The sequence below is a fragment of the Natrix helvetica genome (genome assembly GCF_964273705.1).
Source record: "Natrix helvetica genome assembly, chromosome: 3".
NCBI lineage: Eukaryota > Metazoa > Chordata > Lepidosauria > Squamata > Natricidae > Natrix > Natrix helvetica.
The window spans coordinates 125,105,711-125,125,072 of NC_138549.1; the positions used below are offsets into that span (position 1 = coordinate 125,105,711).

At 48.5% G+C, this 19,362-nt stretch overlaps 1 protein-coding gene across 2 annotated transcripts in view; it reads right to left on the minus strand.

Annotated features, from left to right (window-relative positions):
• The window catches only part of ILRUN (inflammation and lipid regulator with UBA-like and NBR1-like domains), a 64,653-nt gene that overhangs the window by 21,816 nt on the left and 23,475 nt on the right, over nt 1–19,362 (minus strand). For both annotated transcript variants that reach the window (XM_081946940.1, XM_081946939.1), the window contains exons 2-3: nt 8,361–8,515; nt 3,998–4,195 (exon numbers count right to left, since the gene is read on the minus strand). In XM_081946940.1, coding sequence (XP_081803066.1) covers nt 3,998–4,195; nt 8,361–8,515 — 353 coding nt within the window. The remainder of the gene's footprint in view (nt 1–3,997; nt 4,196–8,360; nt 8,516–19,362) is intronic.

The following is a 19,362-nucleotide window of genomic DNA, read 5'->3' on the forward strand; positions in this document are numbered from 1 at the left end:
GCGGATAGGGATGTGGAGGTAGGCCTCTTTGAGGTCTATGGACGTTAGTATATCGCCTGGCCTGATGCCCCCAAGATGGACTGGAGGGACTGCATCTTGAACCTGCGATATGTCACGTGGTGATTGAACCTCTTTAGATCTAATATCCCCCTCCACCCTCCTGAGTTTTTGGGGACCAGAAACAGGATGGAGTAAAACCCTCTTCCTTCCTGGTCTGCTGGGACAGGTTCTATGGCCCTGATCTCCTTGAGGTGCCTTATCTCCTGTTCCATGAGGGATCTTTTGACTAACCCTGAGGGAACTGGACACCGGATGAAGTGGCGGGGAGGGGGGGACCAGAATTCTAAAGTGAGACCCATGCGGACCGTTTGAAGAACCCACTGGTCCGACGTGGTCTGCTCCCATTTGGCGTGGAACAACTGCTACCGCCCTCCTATGGGAGCTGACCTGTGATGGTCATTTATACCTCCTAAAGGGTCGGGAGCCGGAGCCCCCCCGAAATGGCCGCTTGGAGAAGGGCTGCTGGCGACCTCTGTCTCGAAAGGACTGACGGTCCTGAGACCGCTCACCCTGCTGGGGATACGCCCGATGATAGGGGGCGGAGCTGGTGGAGGGCTCATTGTTCCGAAAGGCCTGCCTCCTGTAAAAGCCAGGACCTTTACGATCAGGCTTTTTGGTGACTGATGGCATCACTTTCTTTTTGTCCTTGTTTTCCACAAGGACTGGATCAAGGACCTCACCAAACAGCTTGTCCCCTTTAAAGGGGGCAGTAACAAGCTTCCATTTGGAGCGCATATCCACATTCCAGTGCCTAGCCACAGGAGGCGTCTGGAAGTAACATTAGACGCTAGGGCACGCGAGGCAACTTAGCAGCATTCAGAGTGGCATCAGCAGTGTACTCTGTGGCTGCCATGATCTTATTGATATCCTGCCTGACTTTAACGTCCTTGGCAGGTATCTTCCTCAACAACTGCCTCAGCCACAGGAGAGCCGCCCTGGAGAAAAAGGAGGCTGAAGTGGAGGACTTAATGGCCCATGCAGCTGCCTGATGGGTCTTGTGACAAGCAGTTTCGGTTCTCTTGTCCTCAGCCTTGAGCCCCTCCAACAGGTCAGGAGGGAGCACAGAAGAGGAGGTAAGAGCCGCTACAGGGGGATCGATAGGAGGGAGCTTGAGCAGCTCCTCCAGGCTGGCATCCACCGTATATAGCTTCTTGTCATGGCTGCTGGGGGTAGCCATGGTAGCTGGCTGCGCCCACTGTCTTTGAACTAAATTGAGGAACATCTTGGGTACAGGAACTATTTCCTGGACCGAAATGGGTTCCTCAAAGAGATCCCCAAATAGATCATCAGGGTCTACAACCACCTGAGCTGGGGGGGGGGGTGGACCCCATGTGAGTTGAGATCTTAGCCTTATCTAAAATGGTTTTGAAATTATCCAAATTAAATAAGCCTGAAAAGGCCGGCTTTTTGGCGGGGCTTGCCTCATCCCCAGAGAATTCAGCTTCCTGCCTAGGAAGAAAATTCTCTTCCTCCTCCCAGTCTGACTCATCGGAGGCCACTGAAGAATGCAGGGACGGGGGTGGAAGGCTAGGAGTCATCTCTCTGGAATCCTCCTGGGGTTGCAAATGGTGGGTCTTGCGAGTGCGCTTGCCACCTTTTCGCATGCCTGCCTCAATGCCCTGGGAAATGGCCCTGTTAATTATTTCCTGCATTTCAGTGGATAGGTTAGGCCCTTGGTCCTCAATGGGGCGAACCCCTTGAATGGGCCCGGGGATCGGCTGTTGAGGGGCTAAGGGCCCCATTGGAGCTGGTCCCTCCTCCATATCAGAGGGACAGGCAAAGAGATCAGCCTGATCAGCCATGGAATGGCCTGGAGAAGTTGCCATGGCCAAGGAATCCCCTTCCTCTTCACTATCAGAAATGGGGCCTCCCTGGGCTGGAGGAATTTCTCTGGAGGGCTCCCCAGGAGACACCGAAAGGGAAGATTGGGCCTGCTGTTGGGCTTTGGAAAACTGTTTTTCTAAGGCCTTCTGTCGCCTTAATGCATCTTTGTCTAGGCCTGAGCCCTGCTTGGGGCCATGCCTGGAGTAAGGCTTACTCCCTCTAATGGCCTCCCTGGCAGCTTTCCCGGCCTGTCTTACAGGGGCTCTGGAAGAGACACCCTCAGAAGTCTCAGGGGCCTGATCTGCCATGGTAACAATCACTGGTTGGGGCAGTAGGGGGATGGGAAACCACCACTCACCACCTCCAGAAAGCCCACCGCAGCACGATGCTCCTGAGGAGACAGAGAAACTGCAAGGCCTGAAGTAGCTTGGAATTTCTTAGGCGCGAGCAGAATCCCAGCTCCCAGGCTCCCAGCGCCTGCAGAATCCCAGGCTCCCAGCGCCTGCAGGAGAGTAAAGGAGGCGACCCAGCAGGCCACGATCCCACGCCGCTATCCCTTGCTTGGATTGGGGCCCAGGTCGCCGGTCACACCGGGCAAGTCTGACTCCACACGGCTCCTGCAAAGAGCCAGGCACCAGGCAGCTGCGGCAAAAAAACTTTTAAAAGTAGAAACGGAAGGTTGCGCAATCCAAAATGGCGGCCGGAACTCACCGGAGCTTTGCGCGCCAATTTTAAAGAGGGAAGAAGCCAAAATGGCTGCCCTGGAAGCCCACGCAGCAATTTGACTTGCTAGAAGCACAAATTGCAACGGAGGGCTTCCAGTGGGAATCGGCCCCCAGTAGGGGTGCCCCAACAGCGCTGGCGTCGGCACTCCGACCCACGCGCTTCCCCCAACAGCTGCCTGCGGCTTCCAGGAGCCAGAGCAAAGCCCCGGACTCCAGGAGAGCCGAAAGGGTGAGAAAAACCCAATTAAAAAGGGAAAAAAACAAACTTAATTTTAAAACTCACCAGCCTGCTCTAAAATCCTTAAATATACTGTTTTAAAAAATTATTCTTCCTCTGGAGAGTCCAAGGAATCAATCTTAGAACTGGAGAAAATCTTAAAGTGCATCTACTGGGCTAGCTGAATTGAAAAAATCTGAGGAGAGTCAGTACCAGAGGCGTGGCTTAAAGTTTCAATTCAGTTCTGGGCAGATTGGCTGTGTTTAACCCTTCTTTGGACTCTCCAGAGCAGCGCCCTGGAAAACTGCTGGTTTGAAAGAGGGGTCAATTAAAGGGGCCATCTATGTCAAAACTGAACAGCCTTCTCTCAACAGAAGGGGAGGGATACAACATCATCTATTTCCAGTCTACAACACAGTCCTTTCAACAGTTCCAAGAAGGCTCCACACCCATTTGCATTACTCAGATGACCCTGACCACGCACAGATAAACCTCCAGGTGACCTTAATGATCCAGTAAAAGAATGCAAATGACCAGCTATCTGCGAGGAGCATAAATCCTTCCATTCCCCACCATCTAGTCAAAGCTGAAGAAGCTTCTTGGATGTGAATCAAAATGGGTTGCTTTCTTCAGAGAAAAACAAGAAAGTCCAATTGCCTCTTGAAAAAGCACCTTTGGATTTAAAAGATGATTACACTGGGCTGTGTACAATAAACAATTAAAACATACTATAAAAGCTCTGAGCTCTGTTCCTGTACCTTCTGCACATGAAGGGGAACTACCTGCCCTTCTTCAGGATGCAGTTCTTTTGCACCATTCACTTAACATCCCATGCAGTTACTTAATGACCACAACTGGGAGAGATGGGATTGCAGTCATTGAGCAAAGTCAGCATGTGGGTGTTTTCTTAATGATTGCTTCACTCAACATCCCAATTGTGGGATGTTGAGTGAAGTAATTACTCAGCTATGTATTTTCATAGTAAAAGTAGACCATTTTAGTAGGACACAATATGTTAAAAAAGGATATTAACTCTGACATGTCAATCTCTTACTTAGCATGACTGTAGCTAATAGGAAAGATTAGTTTGAAATGAGCCAGAAGTCTTAGCAGCACTAATACATCTTCAAACTCTGTTAATAAAAATCATAAATGAGAAAATAGTACTAACCTCCATAATAAAGTCCTGTAGCAGTGCACATCCGCCACTGTCCTTGATACATTCCTGCAGTACTGGGACTGCACATCTGAACGCTGACATCTGTAATCTCCTGGGGTTCTAACGATTGGACCATCACCATGTTCACATGGCCAAACTGATCTCCCCCAACATACTTGAGACAAACTCCTGGTGGCCATGCTTCTGTCCCTATGATTAGCAAATGTAGCATTAAACCATTGGTCATTCAGTACAATCATGAAATATAAGCATAAGCATCTGATTATACATTTCCTATTATATGTGCATCATTTCATTATATAATCAAGGAAAATTAATAACTGATCATTTTGCACAGTTCCATTGTTCATGATGGAAATGTACCTCTGACACAAGACTGATCCACATTCTTATTATAAACTGATTAAAAACATACCAATATATTGAAAAAGAAAGAATACTGCTGACACAAGAAACAAGACTTCTTTGACATGAAAAGTGCATAACTAAAATTAACTACATTTAATCAGTTAATTAATTAAAAGTAACACACTACTTATTGTAATGACCAGGCTTGCAAAACCTTGGGTCAACATTCTTGTTATTCAAAATATTTTTAAGGGACAAGTTCACAAATAAATACAGCAGTAGTATCCACTGAACTTGACATGATATCCATCTGACCCCAACAGCTTAAAAATAAATACTTCTTAAACGAAAATTAAGAATAGTTTGTTAAAGTAAAAATACCCGTAATACATGTAAAGGTTTGTTTCAATAACATATGCAATACCAATGGTCTTCAACTTATTGATAATACAAAATAACTGGGGTAGATTTAAAATACAAAAAAGATAGATACAGTATAGGAATCCTAAATCAAGATATTAACTTTCTTCGATTAGTGGAAAAATACATCTTCAAATAACCTATTTTGGCAATATAATTTAGGCACAAAAATAAGGCTAATTCTGAGTTATAGAAATTTCTGGGAAGTTTCAAGTATGTATATTACATGCAATCCTGCAAAATGAGTTATCCATCTATTACTAGCATGAAGTGTATGTGCTTCGATCTGTACATGAAGCATTCAATACTGCCTAAATAATTTGCACACCTACAATAGTTAGAAAGGTTTGTTTGGGTCATTCAACCCATCTCTTGCTCAGACCAGGAATTCAGTTTAAAGAATCCATCTGTCAGTTCAACTTTCTCTTAAACATATTTAATGAAGAGAAACACACTACCTCCCTAGGTTTCCCAGAATCTGTTTTCCTATAAGCCGTGGGTGTCAAACTCATGGTGTCATGTTGCTGTCACATGAAGTATCATGATGGTTTTTCCCTTCATGGAGCTGGGGTGGGCGTGGCCTGCACATGAAACATCTGGCCTGCGGGCTGCCAGTTTTACACCCCTGCTATAAGCCAGTTTAATTTATTATGTTTACATGTAGATATCAAAAGAATAAAACTTACAGAGTTTGGAGAAACACATAGTCATTTACTGTAGACCAGTCATTTAACAACAGTTTGGAGTTATGATGGCCTCAGATAGTAAGCACTTCTGTTTGTTCAAAAATGTCACAAATATCCCCCCCCCCAGTCACATGACTGCATTTTGGACACTTGGCAACCAGTCATATTTACCACTGGTTGCAGCATCCCATGGTCACATGACCCCAATTTGCAATATTTGTTTTGCTAACGTCTAGTGAGTTTTGCTCATTTCCAGAAAAACTAACTATTTGGGAGAAGGGTTCGCATTTATGTGATTCATTCAACAATCATGATAGAAATGGTTATAAAATCAGGTCCAGTCATGAGGGTGCGACAACTTATTATTGTCAATTTAGAACTGCTACTATAAAGTTAATATTGTATATCATTTAAGGATAGCAATATACTTTATTTAAAGTTGGATAGATTTTGTAATACAATGGTCTTCTACAACATTCATGTATATAATAAGCTCATAGATACATAGATTCAGCAGTTCAAGTTATATCCTGTCACTGCAATATCTGTCAGCACAGTTATTTCTCTTGCATCAGATGTAATTTTTCTCAGATAATCATATCCCTAAAGGCTAGTACATCTCATCTCATTTAACCTCTTCTCAAAGTTTCATCATAATGTTAACACCGGGGATTTTTTTAATATGTTGTGTAGGTTATTCCAGCTTAGTATTTTAAAAGTGTTTGTGACTTTTTTCAGAGTTTTCTCCATTATAACGTAAAAAATAAAAAACAGCAGGAAAATACAATCCAAAAGTATTAACTATACCTTACTTAATTTGAAAAGGAAAAATTCTGAACCAAATATTTTTGTAATTGAAAAAAATATAAATATCAAGGAATCAAAGGCTCAAAGTAGACATAACATCAGAATGTGTGACTGTTCAAAACACATGTAGCAATATAATAACATATATTTGGACTCATTCTCGATAGTTTGCTACTGAATTACAAAATCATTACTACTTTCAATTCAGAAAACAAAGAGAAACTAAGCTTAAGGAAGTCAAAATAACAGCGAGGAAGTAACATTTATCATATTGGAAGGGTTCCTCAGATTGGAAGTAGTCAGTCCAAGCCAGTGATGGCAAACCTTTTTGTAAACACGGGTCAAGTGCCCACACCCACATTGCAATGCACCCCACCTACCTGCACATGAAACCCTCACTCATGTTTGTGTGACCCCCCCCACCGTAGCATGTGCGCACGATTCCCCCCCAAGCAGAGGGGGAGTTTTTGTGCTCCCCAAATTCTGGAGGCTTTCCTGAAACCTCAGGAGGGCGAAAACAGCCTCCCCCGGGCCCCCAGAAGCTGGAAATGAATCATTTCCAAACTTCCAGTTGGTCCATTGGGCCCGTTTTTCGCCCTCCCTAGGCTCCAGAGGCTTTTCTGAAGGCTGGGGAGAGCAAAAAATGGGTCCAATTGGCCAACCAGAAGTTCAGAAACGAACTGCCGGTTGGACCGTTGAACCTGTTTTACACCCTCCCCAGGCTCCGGAGGCTTTCATTAGGCCTGGGGAGGATGAAAACAGCCTCCCCCAGCCCTCCAGAAGGCAAAAAATCAGGTGGCCAGCACACACATGTGCGCTGGAGCTGACAGCTTGCATGCTGGCGGATATGGCTCCGCATGCCGCCTATGGCACAGGTGCCATAGGTTCACCATCACAGGTCTAAGTTATCTGAGAAGAGTGAAATGAATTCTCCATTCAATATCACATTTACCCTAATGGAAGATCATTATAAATTTAAGACTATTAGGAATAATGGTAAGAAAAAACATAACCTTCTACATACATCTTCCATACATACAAATTCAAGGATGAAAGCAATCCAACATAGGCATTATTAGAAACGATACAAATGTCTTGTTTCATGACATTACTATGCCAATGATGTAACTTATATAATAATTAATGTCACGTACTCCTCCACAGGAACTTATGCCTTTCCTATGTAAACATGGTGACTGTTAGATGTATACGTTTAAATGTGCATTTTTAAGCGTTCTTTGAAGTTTGTGTGCCATTTGAATTGTCATTATTTCTGCAGAAACATGATTTAAAATGTGATCTGTACTTCACAAAACTCCCCAACCAAGATAAAGAGAGCCCAATAAATCAAAGCATGTTCTCCCTTTCTAACAATATGAGGTCTGTTTATATCTGTCTATCTGCACATGTTGAGAGCCAATTTAGTGTAGTGCTAAGACCTTAAGCTAAAAATTGGGAGAATGTGAGTTCTAGTACCATCTTAAACAGAAAACCAACTGACTGGTCTTGGGCCAGTTATTCTCTCATAGCGCTAGAAATGAAGCAATGGCAAACCACTTCTGAAATCTTGCCAAGAAAACCACAGGAACATAACATAGTACAGTACAGCACAGCACAGCACAGGACAACACAACACAACATAAATAAATCTGCAAATATAACAGTGGTGTGTTCCGGATCCCGGTGCAACTGGTACAGGCGCTGTACGCTCCATGCGCATGCGCAAATGCCCAATTGGCTCAAATAGAGGTAGGGAGAGCGGGCAGGCAGGTGGGCGCTCCAGAGCACCATACCGAAACGGTACCTGGTGCTCCAGTAGGCACCAGTACACCCTTACTGGGGCGTACCGGTCGTATCCCACCACTGAAGTATAAGATGAAAGCTTCCTCCAACTTCAACAGGAATTATTTAGCCACCCTTTCTCCCATCCTTTCATTTGAGAAAAGATAGCACTAACCAAAGACCTTAGGAATAGGTACAAGTGTCCAGAGGTATTGATTAGTTCTTGTAGCAAATAAAACATTATATTTCCAGAAAAAAATATAAGACAGCTAGACCAACACAAACATAGAGAAGAAACCTTCAGAAATTACCTGTGTTTTTTATCCTCCATGTTTTTGTAAACTGGGTATCTGGAGGGATGGATTCTCCTTCTCCTATAGTCACATCTTCTACAAAGGACATGGAGGGCACATTGATGTTTGGACTTTCAAAATCATAGTATGCTCCAATTGCTGCCTGTAAATTCCTATAAAAACAAAAGAAGATTTTCAGCCACAGAATGGTAAATTGGATAAATACCCAATTTAAATTGTAGAATTACTACTTATTTAATTATGAAATTAACACTTATTTGCGAGTTGTTTTCCATAGCTAGATGTACATCCTATCCTTTGTGCTCTTCTATATCTGCTATATAACATCAGAAAAACATTGAAAACAAATCATTCTAGATCAGGGGTGTTTCATTTCATTGAGGGCCACTTCAAGATTGTGTTTGATAAAGACTAGTGAGAGAGTAAGTCTCTTGCGTATCTTGTGTGATCTCTCAATTCCTATACTTGCCACCAATCAAGGAACATTCAATGAGAGTCTGTGCTCTTGCATTAAGATATAGGCTGAATAGTGGCAATCTAGTATTCTGAATGATTTTGTAAAGCTTCTTCTACATGCAGTTTATATTTCTTAAAATATTTATATTGAAGTAAAAGCAGGCGAAATACCATATTTAGAATTACTCTTCAAATTCCATGTGGAATTATTTACTAATATCATGCCTGAGAATGTTTTATTATTAATAATGTTTATATACATCATGCTGAATACTATTTATAATTGTAACATGTTTTATTAAAATATATGACTAAATCACATTTCTGCATTTTTAGGAACTTGAAACATGTTCTAACATAAAACAAATTGTTCTTGTTGATTCTGTGCAACTGGTCACTAGAACCAAAGTCTCTGGTATTTAAATAGGAATAACATTACTACTAATATATCGACCTCAAATATTTTTCATAAATAAATAAATAACCAGAAATATCCTTTATTTTTCTTGTCATGCCAGCTATTTATGTAGCCATATTATTTTTAATATTCACAAAGGCTAATATTTTAAACTATTACTATGGCTATAAGGCAATTGAACACTTATTAAATGTTTTAAATATTATGCAATAAAAATATTGATAATATTCTTATCAGAAATAACAAAGTCCAAAGATATGAAATGGCCAAAATCCTAGTGATATGGAATGCCACTATCAGGATGAATTAATGTAATATTCTTTAGAACATTCTTTCCTGGGGATAATTATTTAATTATCTAGGGGTTTTTAAATACTGTATTTTAATTGTTTTATTTGTCAGCCGACCTCCTCCTTGTGTATGTCTCGGTATATGTCTTTGTTATATGTTTGTTTTGTCCACATATTTATTTCATATGTTTCGTTGTACGCCGCCCCAAGTCCTTCGGGAGAGGGTGCGGCTAAGAAATAAATATTTATTATTATTATTATTATTATTATTATTATTATTATTATTATTATTATTATTATTATTATTATTATTATTAAAATTCCTAATGTGCATTATGCACAATATATTTATAAAGTTCATTTTAAGATCAAAGGAATAAATATAATGTTCTTTAACAGAACCTTATATGGCTGACAACATAATAATCAAGCTGGTTATTCTGAAATTCACATAAATAATTGTCAATGTCACAGTCATTACCAGACCTGTCCACTATGAATTTATCCAATAATCTTTTAAAGCCATCAAATTGTAGTAATCACCATTACTATTACTTTACTTTTATTCATATTTCTAGACCGCCCCCTCTCCCAAAAGGGACTCGGGGCGATGTACAGTCAATGGAATACATAAAAAGAGTACATAAATAAACAAATACTTAAATATTTAAATATTTAAATAATTAAATGCTTAAATGTAGGAGGTTATAAAAACTGTACATTCAAGTAAAGCATTTAAAATACAATATTTAAAAAACGACCCCTAAAAATACCCCAAAGAATTAAATTTAAAATAGTTCCCCAGAAATTCCAATTAAAAATATCTGCCAGGAGGTAAAATAAAACTATGAGTGTGCCAAGCCGGCTAATCGAAACAGGTGAGTCTTTAGCTTTTGTCGGAAGGAGCGGAAGTCGGTGGTAGTTCTGATGTCGGGGGGGAGGTCATTCCAGAGGATTGGGCCCATCACAGAGAAGGCTCTACTCCTAGGCGCCGCCCGTTGGCATTGCTTGGTGGACGGCACCAGGAGAAGTCCCTCCCTGTGAGAGCGGATTGGTCGCAGGGATGTGTGCGGCAGGATGCGATCCCGCAGGTAGCTAGGTCCTGTGCCATGGAGCGCTTTAAAGATGGTGATCAACACCTTGAAACGCACCCGAAAAACCACAAGCAGCCAGTGCAGCTCGCGCAGGAGAGGTGTTATGTGGGAGTACCTAGTACTCCCCATGATGGCCCGCGCGGCTGCGTTCTGGACTAGCTGTAGTCTCCGGGCGCGTCCCAGGGGAAGCCCCATGTAGAGAGCATTGCAGTAGTCCAGACGAGACGTCACCAGCGCATGAGTGACCGTGCGTAGGGCATCCCGGTCCAGTAGGGGGCGCAATTGGCGCACCAGGCGAACCTGGTGGAACGCCCCCCTTGCCACGGCTGCCACATGGTCGTCCATCGACAGCCGGGCATCTAGGAGGACGCCCAAATTGCGCGCCCGTTCCACAGGAGGCAATTGCTCGCCCCCTATGGCCAGCGATGGTGTCAGCTGGCTGAACCGAGGTGCCGGTAACCACAGCCACTCAGTCTTGGAGGGGTTGAGCTTGAGTCTGTTGTCCCCCATCCAGACCCCGACAGCTTCCAAACACCGGGACATCATTTCGACAGCCTCGTTGGGGTGGTTTGGGGTGGAAATGTACAGCTGAGTATCATCAGCGTACAGATGATACTCAACCCCAAAACCACGGATGATCTCCCCCAGTGGCTTCACATATGCGTTGAACAGAAGGGGCGAGAGGACCGACCCTGTGGCACCCCACAAGTGAGTGGCTTCAGGGTCGACCTCTGCCCCCCTGCCAACACACATTGCGTCCGGTCGGAGAGGTAGGAGTCGAACCACCGCAAAACGGTGCCTCCAACTCCCATCCCCTCCAGCCGGCGCAATAAGATACCATGGTCGATGGTATCAAAAGCCGCTGACAGGTCTAATAGGACCAGGATAGAGGAACAACCCCTATCTCTGGCCCTCCAGAGATCATCAACCAACGCGACCAAGGCCGTCTCCGTGCTGTGCCCGGGTCGGAAGCCGGACTGGCGTGGGTCTAGATATTCGGATTCGTCAAGGTGTTGCGGAAACTGCTGTGCCACCACATTCTCTACAACCTTCGCTAGAAAGGGAAGGTTGGAGACTGGACGATAATTAGCTAGCTCCATCGGGTCAAGGGAAGGCTTCTTGAGTAAGGGCCTCACCACCGCCTCTTTCAAGGCGGTTGGTAAGGACCCCTCGCCCAACGAGGCGTTCACCAGGCCCAGGAGCCAGCCTCGTGTCACTTCCCAGGATACCAGTACCAGCCAGGAGGGACACGGGTCCTTTAAACATGTGGTGGGTCGCAGCCGTCCACGCAACCTGTCCAAATCCTCGGGGGCAACAGAATCAAACTCCTCCCAGAGTGGACTCACAAGACTCACTGTTGACGGCTCCTCTGGTCCACTGAAGGGGGCCCATCCGCTCCGGATCTGAGCGACTTTGTCCTGCAGATATTCTCCAAACTCCTCTGCTCTGCCCTGCAAAGGGGCTTCCCGCGTCCTCTGTGATAAGAGGGAGCGGGTTACCCGAAACAGGGCGGCAGGGCGGTTATCGGCGGACGCAATAAGAGCGGCGCAGTGTCTGCGTTTGGCCGCTCTTAATGCCACAAGGTAGGTCCGTAAATAGGCTCTTACCTGTGTTCGATCAGATTCGGAGCGTGAGGACCTCCACCTGCTCTCTAGGCGTCTCCTATGGCGCTTCATCACCCTCAGGTCCTCGGTGAACCAAGGAGCCCGGGTGGGTCGCTGCCGTAGGAGAGGCCGCAAAGGCGCAACCCGGTCCAAGGCCCCAGCCGCCGCCCTATTCCAGGCGGCCACTAGGTCCTCCGACCGAGAGCGGGTCAGGGCTACAGGGAATGGCCCAAGCTCCGTCTGGAACCTATCCGGTTCCATCAGGTGCCTGGGGCGGTACCAACTTGGACAGTCTGGTTCCGCCTCCTCACGGTGGGGGGTAGCACCAGGGAAGTCCAGCCGGAGAGATGAGTGATCTGACCATGACAGGGGAGTAATAACTAAATCCCCTATTCCCAGATCACTCGTCCACTGCTCAGATACAAAAACAAGGTCCAGTGTGTGGCCACCTTCGTGTGTGGGGCCCTGAATTAATTGGGTCAGGTCCATGGCTGTCATGGAAGCCATGAACTCCCGAGCTACCTCGGATGCTTCCCCCGTCGACGGCAAGTTGAAATCCCCCATAACCACAAGTTTGGGGATTTCAACTGCCGTTTCTGAGATCAGCTCGAGGAGCTCGGGCAGGGCTGCTGATGCATAGCGAGGAGCCAAGTATACAATCAGCAGACCCCACTGCCTCCCTGGGCCCCATTTCACACCAAGAGACTCACACCCGGGTATCTGAGGGACAGTGAACTCCCTCGGCTCTAAACATTCCCGTATAACTACCGCCACCCCACCACCCTTACCCAGGGCCCGGGGCTGATGGAATGCATGGAAACCCGGTGGGCACATTTCCACGAGGGGCAAACCACCCTCGTGGCCCAGCCAGGTCTCCGTTATCCCTGCAAGGTCCAGCTCCCCCTCTGAGATCAACTCACTGATGAGGGGGGCCTTGTTGGTCACGGACCTTGCGTTGCAAAGCATCAGCCTCAGGCCCTGGCTCTGTAGTTCCTGACCACCTAGACTGCGGGGGTTGGTACAAACGACCGGGCGTAACCAATAGCCACGGTCTCCCAACCGACCTTGTGATCTTCTCCTGTCCTCGCATCCCCCCCTCCCCGCGACCGTTGTAATGAAACAACCCTCTGTTGAAATAGCCTTTTCCCTCCCCCCCCACCACACTCACTTCCCTCCTGGACTCACCTGTTCTCCTGGCACTGGCCCCCCTCCTGGCCTGATTAACCCGCCCCCCCACCCTGGAACCCCCTAAAAAGGATAAAAAACATTTTGTTAAAAATCCCCTTAGCTTCCGCTTCCTCCACCTCTTGTAGTAATGAATTCTATGAATTAATTACATGCTGTATGAAGAAATACTTTCTTTTTCTGTTCCAAGTCTCCTTCCAATCAAATTCTACATACTCCCTTTATCCTAATGTTTTGCAAGGGAAAATTATCTATTCATTTTCTCCATGCCATATACAATTGTATACATTTTTGTATCTATTTCTTTGCCTTTTTCCAAAGTATATTACTAAATATTCCATTTTTTTCTCACAAGGAATGTGTTTGAGTTAATTGATTGTTGTAACTGCAGTCTTCCCCATTTTTCCAGGTCTTTTTATGTTCCTTTTGGGGACTTGATGGGGAAGAATAGGATGTAAACTCAACCTCACCAAGATTGAATAGTTATGGGTTTTGTGTGCATTAGATCAAGGAGTTGCAGGGTTTCCATTTTTGGTACTGAATTGGATGGCACTACCCTGTTCAGATGGTGTGAAATCTGGGGGTTCTCTTGAATCGTACCTCCTACTCAAAGAATGGGTAGCAACTGAAGGCAGGGAGGCCTTTGCATAACTAGATCCTGGGCACCTGATATGTCTGTTCCTGGACTGGAGGCCCTGCTCATTGTCATCATACCTTAGACACCTCCCAATTGAGCCACTGCAATGTATTGTCCATAGGATTACCCTTGAACACCATCTGGAAGCTCCAGTTGGTCTAAAATGCAGTAATACAGGTAGTTATGAGGGATGGTGCAGCTATTCCATGAGCTGCACTGGCTCCCAACAGGCCTCTGGGTGTGATTAAAATATTGGTTACCACTTTTATAGCTCTACACAGGACTGGGTTTTTTGATGGACTGCTTTCTCCCAAAAACATCTACCCACAGGGGTGGGCTGCTTTGGGTTCGCCCGGGTTCGGGAGAACCCATAGCTAACGTTATGGCCAGTTCAGAAAACCTCCAAATCCCACCCTTGAATGGCCCCTCCCACCCCACCCCACTTCTCCCACTCCGCCCCACCCCTCCCAGGAGTCTCCACGCGGCCCGTTTTGAATGCAAGGTAAGTGCAGGGCCTATGCGGAAAAACGGGCCTCCTGGAAGTTCTGGAAGGTCGAAAATGACCATTGGCTTACCTGAAGGGTCCTTTTCTGTACACCGCGGGAGAGTCCAAGCAATGGGTTAATTCAGTCTGCTTGCCCTTAGGACTGAGGAACTATTTTTCCTTAAGCCACACCTCCTCCTGGTGTGCTCAATCCCCCAGAATTCTTAGAAGGAGTCAGTTCGTGCGGACGGAGCGAAGCGTCCAAGATGATGTACTGTTGACACGAGGAACCCGAATCCCGGCCTTGAGAGCCAGGGTGGGTTGGACTCTCCCGCGGTGTACAGAAAAGGACCCTTCAGGTAAGCCAATGGTCATTTTCCTGTACACCGCTTGGAGAGTCCAAGCAATGGGACATACCAAAGTTATTGTCCATCTGGGTGGGCAGAAGAAGGCTCCCGGGATTCGGTCTCTGACACAACCGCCTGGAGCACACGCCTGCCGAAAGACGCCTCAGCCGAGGCGAAAACGTCCAGTTTATAGTGTCGCACAAATGGAGAAGGAGAGGACCACGTAGCGGCCCTGCAGATGTCCAGGATCGAGGCCTGGGTGGCCCAGGCCGCTGAAGTAGCAGCACTTCGTGTGGAGTGTGCAGTGATGCCGCGCGGAACGGCCCTGGATTGACTTTCATAGGCAGTCGCAATGCAAGCGCGAAGCCACCTGCCAATTGTGGAGGAAGTGACCTTCTTCCCTAGGGAACCGGGCTGGAAGGAGAGGAAAAGAGCCTCTGACTTCCTGAATTCCGCAGTACGAGCGATGTAGACCTTCAGGGCCCTCCTGACATCAAGATTGTGCCAGGATCGCTCTCTGGGATGCGACGGATGAGGACAAAAATTTGGCAACACAATGTCTTGCGCTCTATGGAACCATGAGTTTACTTTGGGGGTAAAGGTCGGGTCCAGCCTCAAAATGACCCTGTCAGGGTGGATGACGCACAGATCCTGGCGAACAGAGAGAGCCGCCAGCTCCGAAATCCGGCGAGCTGACGTGATGGCAATCAAGAAGGCCGTCTTCAGCGTCAGGAATCGAAGAGAAGTAGTGCGTAAAGGCTCGAATGGAGGGCCAGAGAGGGCCCGCAGGACCACGGACAGCTGCCAAGTAGGATAGCGATGAACGGTGGGAGGGCGAAGGTTAGAAGCGCCCTTGAGGAAAAGATGCACCTTCGGGATTTTGCTGAGAGGCAAAAGGTGGTCGCCCGACCAGACAGTAGACAAAGCCGCCACTTGGCGCCGAAGGGTGTTCGGGGCCAGGCCCTTGTTGAGTCCCGCTTGAAGGAAGTCAAGCACTCTGGGAACAGGCGCGGTCGTCGGCTCGATGAGCAGCTCCTCACACCACTTGGCGAAGGCGGCCCAGGACGCATCATAAATCCTAGTGGTTGAAGGGCGTCTAGCCGCCTGAATGGTGTTCACTACCTCCTCCGACAGGCCTTGGTCTTTTAGTTGGTTCCCCTCAAGTGCCAGACGGCCAACTGGAGCCACTGGGGCTCTGGGTGAATCACGGCCCCCTGGCTGAGGGAGATCTGGTCCGGAGGAATGCGCCACGGAGGAGACACCGACAGGTGGACAAGGTCGGCAAACCACGACCTGCGGGGCCAATGCGGGGCCACGAGAAGGACCTCTGCTCCCTCTGCGATGACTTTGGAGATGAATTGAGGAAGGAGAGGCAGGGGAGGGAAGGCATACAGTAGCTCGCGGGGCCACTTGCAACGCAGTGCGTCTGTCCCCTCCGCCCCCGGGGTGAAGAACCGGGAGTAGAAGCGGTCGAGCTGCTTGTTGTCCCTGGACGCAAACAGGTCTACGGCCGGAGTCCCGAATCTGTCGGACATCTGGTGGAACAGGCGAGGGTCCAGTTTCCACTCCGCAGGATCTATGGTCGTCCTGCTCAGCCAGTCGGCCTGTGTGTTGTCCACTCCGGAGATATGGTCGGAGCGAAGGGATTCCAGATGGCGCTCCGCCCAGCGTCCCAGGGACTCCGCCTCTCTCATCAGTGCTCTGGATCTGGTGCCGCCCTGGCGGTTGATGTGGGCCTTGGTGGCCACATTGTCCGTCATCAGAAGCACATGTTGACGATGGATGGACCGGCTGAAATGGCGCAGGGCCAGGCGAGCAGCTCTCAGTTCCAGCAGGTTGATGCTGTAGCTGGATTCCACTTGGGACCACTTGCCCTGAACAACCAGGGACCCCATGTGGGCTCCCCAGCCGGAGAGGCTGGCGTCTGTGGTGATGATCAACCTCTCGGGTTCCTTGAATAGGTGGCCCTTGAGGATGGCCGGAGACACCCACCAGCGGAGAGACCTCTTCACGTCCGGGGGAACTCGAATCGGCCTGGTAGAATTGCTCCTGGATGCCCTCTGGTGCGGCAGCAGCAGCCACTGAAGAGACCTGGAATGCAGGCGGGCCCACGGCACGATGGAAATGCAGGAGATCATTTTTCCCAGCAGCTGCGACAGAAGGACCACTGGAGCCTGCCTCAAGCTCAACACCTTGTGGGTCATGGACCTTAGACCGGTCAACCTGTCTCGGGAAAGGAAAACCCTGCACAAGTTGGTATCTATCACCGCCCCCAGGTGTACAAGTCTGTTGGTTGGAGTGAGATGGCTCTTCTCTATGTTTAGAGAGAAGCCGTGATTTCTGAGGGATCTCATAGTGGTTTGGAGATCCCGAAGGGCCTGCTGCCTGGACGACGACTGGATCAGGATGTCGTCCAGGTAGCACTGGAGCCTTATGGGCCTGCGTCTTAGCTGAGCCGCCACTACCGCCAGCACTTTGGTAAACGTCCGAGGAGCGGACGAGAGGCCGAATGGAAGAGCTTTGTACTGGAAGTGGCGACCCGCATAATAGAAGCGCAGGAACTTCCTGTGCTGAGGACGGATGGGGATGTGGAGGTATGCCTCTTTGAGATCTATAGATGTGAGAAGATCTCCCTGTCGAATCCCCGCCAGAATGGACTGCAGAGACTGCATCTTGAACCTCCGGTAGGCGATATGCCTGTTGAGGTTCTTGAGGTCCAAGATGGCTCTCCACCCCCCCGAATTCTTTGGTACCAAGAAGAGGATGGAGTAAAACCCCTTCCCCTCTTCGCCTTGGGGAACTGGTTCCACGGCCCTGATGTCTAGGAGATGACGGACTTCCTGGTCCATACGCTGCCTCTTTTGGGGGCAGGACGGGACAGGGCACCGGATGAAGGTCCGAGGGGGAAGGGACAGGAATTCCAGGGAGAGGCCTTCCCTGACTGTCTGCAGAACCCAAGCATCCTCGGTGTTCTGGGCCCAATGGGAGGCGAACAGCTGGAGGCGACCCCCGATGGGCGCCAAGCCCTGGCAGTCACTTTGACTTACGGAACGGCCTGTTGGAGGCCCCACCGCGGTTATACTTGCGGAAGCCGAACTGCTGCCTGCCTCTGTCCCGAAAAGGCGCTCTGTCTTGGGACCTGTCGCCCTGCTGGCCGAAGGACCTATTAGAGGGAGAGAAGGAAGAGGCAGAGGTGGAAGGCTCGGAGGCACGAAAGGACTGCCTCCTAGAGTAGGGAGCGGCCTTACGTTCCTGCTTTTTATTTAGAGAAGGCAGGATCTTCCTCTTGTCCTTGGACTCAATGAGGAGAGGATCCAGGGACTCGCCAAACAATTTGGACCCCTTAAAGGGGGCGGAAGCCAGTTTCCATTTGTTTTTCTGGTCCGCTTGCCAATGTCGGAGCCAGATCAGTCGACGGGAAGTTATGTTAGAACCGAGGGCCCTGGAGGCAAATTTGGTGGCATTGAGGGACGCGTCAGCGGCATACTGGGAGGCCGCGATTATTTTTGACACGTCCTGGTGGAGACGGATGTCACCCGCCGGGAGCTTGGTTAGGAGCTCGCGCAGCCAGATCACAGAGGCCCTATTAAAAAAGGAAGCGGAAGAAGAAGCCCTGATGGCCCAGGCAGCCGCCAGATGGGTCTTGTGGCACGCCTTTTCCGCCTTCTTGTCCTCCGCCTTAAGGCCTTCCAGGAGGTCGGCCGGTAGCGAGGAGTTGGAAGTGAGCGCAGCGATGGGCGGGTCGACAGTGGGAAGGGCCAGAAGGTCCTCCAACACTGGCTCCATAGTATAAAGCTTCCTATCTACCCCACTGGGAGAGGATTGCGTGGCTGGCTGAGCCCACTGGCGCTGGATTAAGTCAAGGAACAGCCCCGGGACCGGAACCAGCTCTTGCTGGGGCGCTGGCACATCAAACATGACCGCATTGGGATTAGCCGGAGGGGCATCATCCGCCGGCGCGGTCGGCTTGGGCTTGATCCCCACCCTGGTGGCAGCCTTGACCTTGTGAAGGACCGATTTAAAAAGGCTGGGCTTGAAGAGACCGGCAAAGGCGGGCGCTTCGGGGGGAAGGTCCTCGTCGTCCGAGAGGCCTAGCACCTCCGGGTCAGGGTCCTCAATGGCAGAGGCCTCGCTGACCACCGAGGATTCCAGGGAAGGATGGCGAGCACGCTTGCTTGGGGGCGGAGCTGCCTGATCGGGTTTGGGACCCCTAGGGGCCGCTGCGGTAGGACTTTTAAATTTCATGGCCTCCGTGATGCCCTTGGCAATGGCGCGGGCCATTAGCTCCTGCATGCGGGGCGATAACTCCTCAGAGTCAGAATCGGGATCCAAGCCCTCTTCTAGGGGGGGTGAAGCCTCACCCTGCATATCGTCTATGCTAGCATCCCCAGGGGGAGGAACCTGTTCACAGGCCCAAGAAGGGGCCGGGGAAGCCGGCTCTGCAAATGACCTATTAGGGGATAGGTCCTGGGATTCCACCTCCT